The following is a 2,261-nucleotide window of genomic DNA, read 5'->3' as shown; positions in this document are numbered from 1 at the left end:
GAGACATTTGCTCCGGTATCCAATAATATCTTGGTCCTTCGGTCGTTCACTGCACCCAATACGAGGGCTCTACTTTGATCTGCTCCCCATCGTGCGTTCCGTTGAGGTAGTGTGTGCCCACAGACACCCAATTCGGCGGCTTGATACCACGAAGACACGCCGTCGTCGTAAGAACATGCGTTGGGGAGATCAGCGATCCTCCGCAAAAATTGTCGCCATCAATGGTAGGGCGGATTCCGGTCGTGTACGTCTTCGTGCCGCTGGGAACAACTGCTCCACCAAGAACCAGCATTCGGCTGACATGGTCAGTAGTGGCAGAGACGGCTCCAAGCGCAATTGAGGAGGCGGCGACAGCAGAGATGATCTTCATGGCAAGAAATTTCGTGGATGCTTGAGGTGTTGGTCGCGAAACTCGAAATGAACGGAAAGCGGAAAACAGGTCAATTTGAAAACGTGTGGCACACTCAGGCATAACTTTTTTTTTTCATGCAGCGTAATGCTTGACAAGGAGATGAAGCTGCATGCAATCGCACGATACCAATCTCAACGATCAAAAGCTGGCATAGAACTTTTGCTAGTGCTGAAGAATGAAGAGGCTTTTAATAGACCAGGTATATCTGGTCTTTCTTTAAACGATGTGGAAGGGTTTTAAAAGTGTAATCGTAATCTTTAGAGACTCGTAAACAAGATTACTAGCCAGCGATTCTGGAGGGTGAATATCGATGTGCAGTGGAGCAAAAGTCCCCTACCGGTACTCGACATTTGTACTGTACCTAGCTAATACTACCTCTGGTCCGAAATGATGGTCGAGCTCGAGATGATGCCGCGGTACAGCGTATCGTACATGAGAGGAGGCGACAGCGAGTTGTTCAGCACCGGCCAATCATCTTCTCCAGCTTCTCCAGACAGAACGATAGAAGCAGTGTGTCCGGGCCAACCACCGAGCTGTCTGCTGCCATCAGACACAACGACGCGTACTTCTGGAAATATTTGCCGTTGTAGTACCAGCTATCGGCGTCCCAATCCGACCAGTTGCCCATGATATCCTTCTGCAGCGTACGCAGCATGTCGGTCTCCAGAACAATCCACGGCGACGGCTTACGGGCAGGGTAGAAGTCCACCTCGAAGTCTGCTTCGGGCTCCACGAACGACCACGTCGGGTTCGTCGTCACCTGACCCACCATGAGACCACGCGTAGCTGAGTGCATCACGATCGCTCCAGGACTTGTCGTCTTGGTCGGAGATCCAGTCATCGACTCGACCTGGTGTGGCAGAGCGAAGTGTTAGTAGTTTGCCTCCGTGATGCTTCTGACCTTACTAGCGTACGCCACTGGCTGCCAACCATCTCCATGATCTTACATAAAGCAATCCCCTAGGCCTACCTTACCCGCGTCCGTAACTAATCGGAAGGGCTGACGAACGTCAGGATATTGTCCACTTCATTGATTTTGCGCGCTCTATTCGCTGTCTAAGTCGTTGTTGCTATTTACATAAATCGCTTTCCATAAAACGACCAACTCGTTTTTTTTTTCTTCAGACGAAAAGTTTCATCATCGAGAGCAACTAGAGAATAGAGGCTGCTCTACGCGAGCTTCGCCACGAGTGCGACGCAGAGGTGACTATTAAGATCGGAGAGCCTCTAACAGACTGTAGAGCGGTTCACGGATCGCGACGTGCTATGACTTTTTCGGTTGAAGAAGGGTACGCAGTACTTAAGGAGAAGCTGCGACTCTTGGTGAAGGACGACTCGGCTGTGACTTGGCCAGCGGATGCTGGCGTCTACATTAAAGCCACTGTGAACGCCCGACAAAGTGACTACAAGCGTCTACCCGAGGACGCAGAAGCGTTCTCACAGCTATTGCGGAAGGTGTGGGGTAGAAGAAAGAGCCCAAGCCAGCGGCTAGCTCTGTTCATGTACGTCAACCGGGTCAAAAAATCAAACCCAATCCATCGGGCAACAGCTGTCCGTATGGCCCAGGCCTCTCGCAATATAGCGGAGACCTTGAGAAGTGAAAACCGAGAGGCCCCAGGGCCAGCATCGCTCGAGTACTGGGCAACTGTACAAGCGCGGCAACATGACGATGCTCCAGTTGTTCAACCGAACAACGAGACCTTCCGTCAGCTAAACTACATTGACGCTCGCGCTCGACAACACCAGCACGAAGTTTGCGGCGGCGACAAGCGCAGCAAATGCGGAGACTCGTCGTATCCATATCATGATTAACCGGCGTGCTAGGACCTATCCGACCTAAACATCCAAA

General features: G+C 51.5%; 1 protein-coding gene across 1 annotated transcript; it reads right to left on the bottom strand.

Annotated features, from left to right (window-relative positions):
- Window positions 1–869: 869 nt before the first annotated feature.
- On the bottom strand, window positions 870–1,351 carry PITG_22486 (uncharacterized protein; the record flags this gene model as incomplete). The annotated part of the gene is made up of 2 exons (XM_002909742.1): window positions 870–1,262; window positions 1,319–1,351. 2 exons carry the CDS (start codon window positions 1,349–1,351, stop codon window positions 870–872), a joined length of 426 nt encoding a protein of 141 aa, XP_002909788.1.
- Window positions 1,352–2,261: the final 910 nt, after the last annotated feature.

Source organism: Phytophthora infestans, genomic scaffold (assembly GCF_000142945.1).
Source record: "Phytophthora infestans T30-4 supercont1.3511 genomic scaffold, whole genome shotgun sequence".
In the NCBI taxonomy this organism is placed as follows: domain Eukaryota; phylum Oomycota; class Peronosporomycetes; order Peronosporales; family Peronosporaceae; genus Phytophthora; species Phytophthora infestans.
Note: the sequence above shows the minus strand (reverse complement) of the source record. Positions and strands in the feature narration are given on the sequence as shown.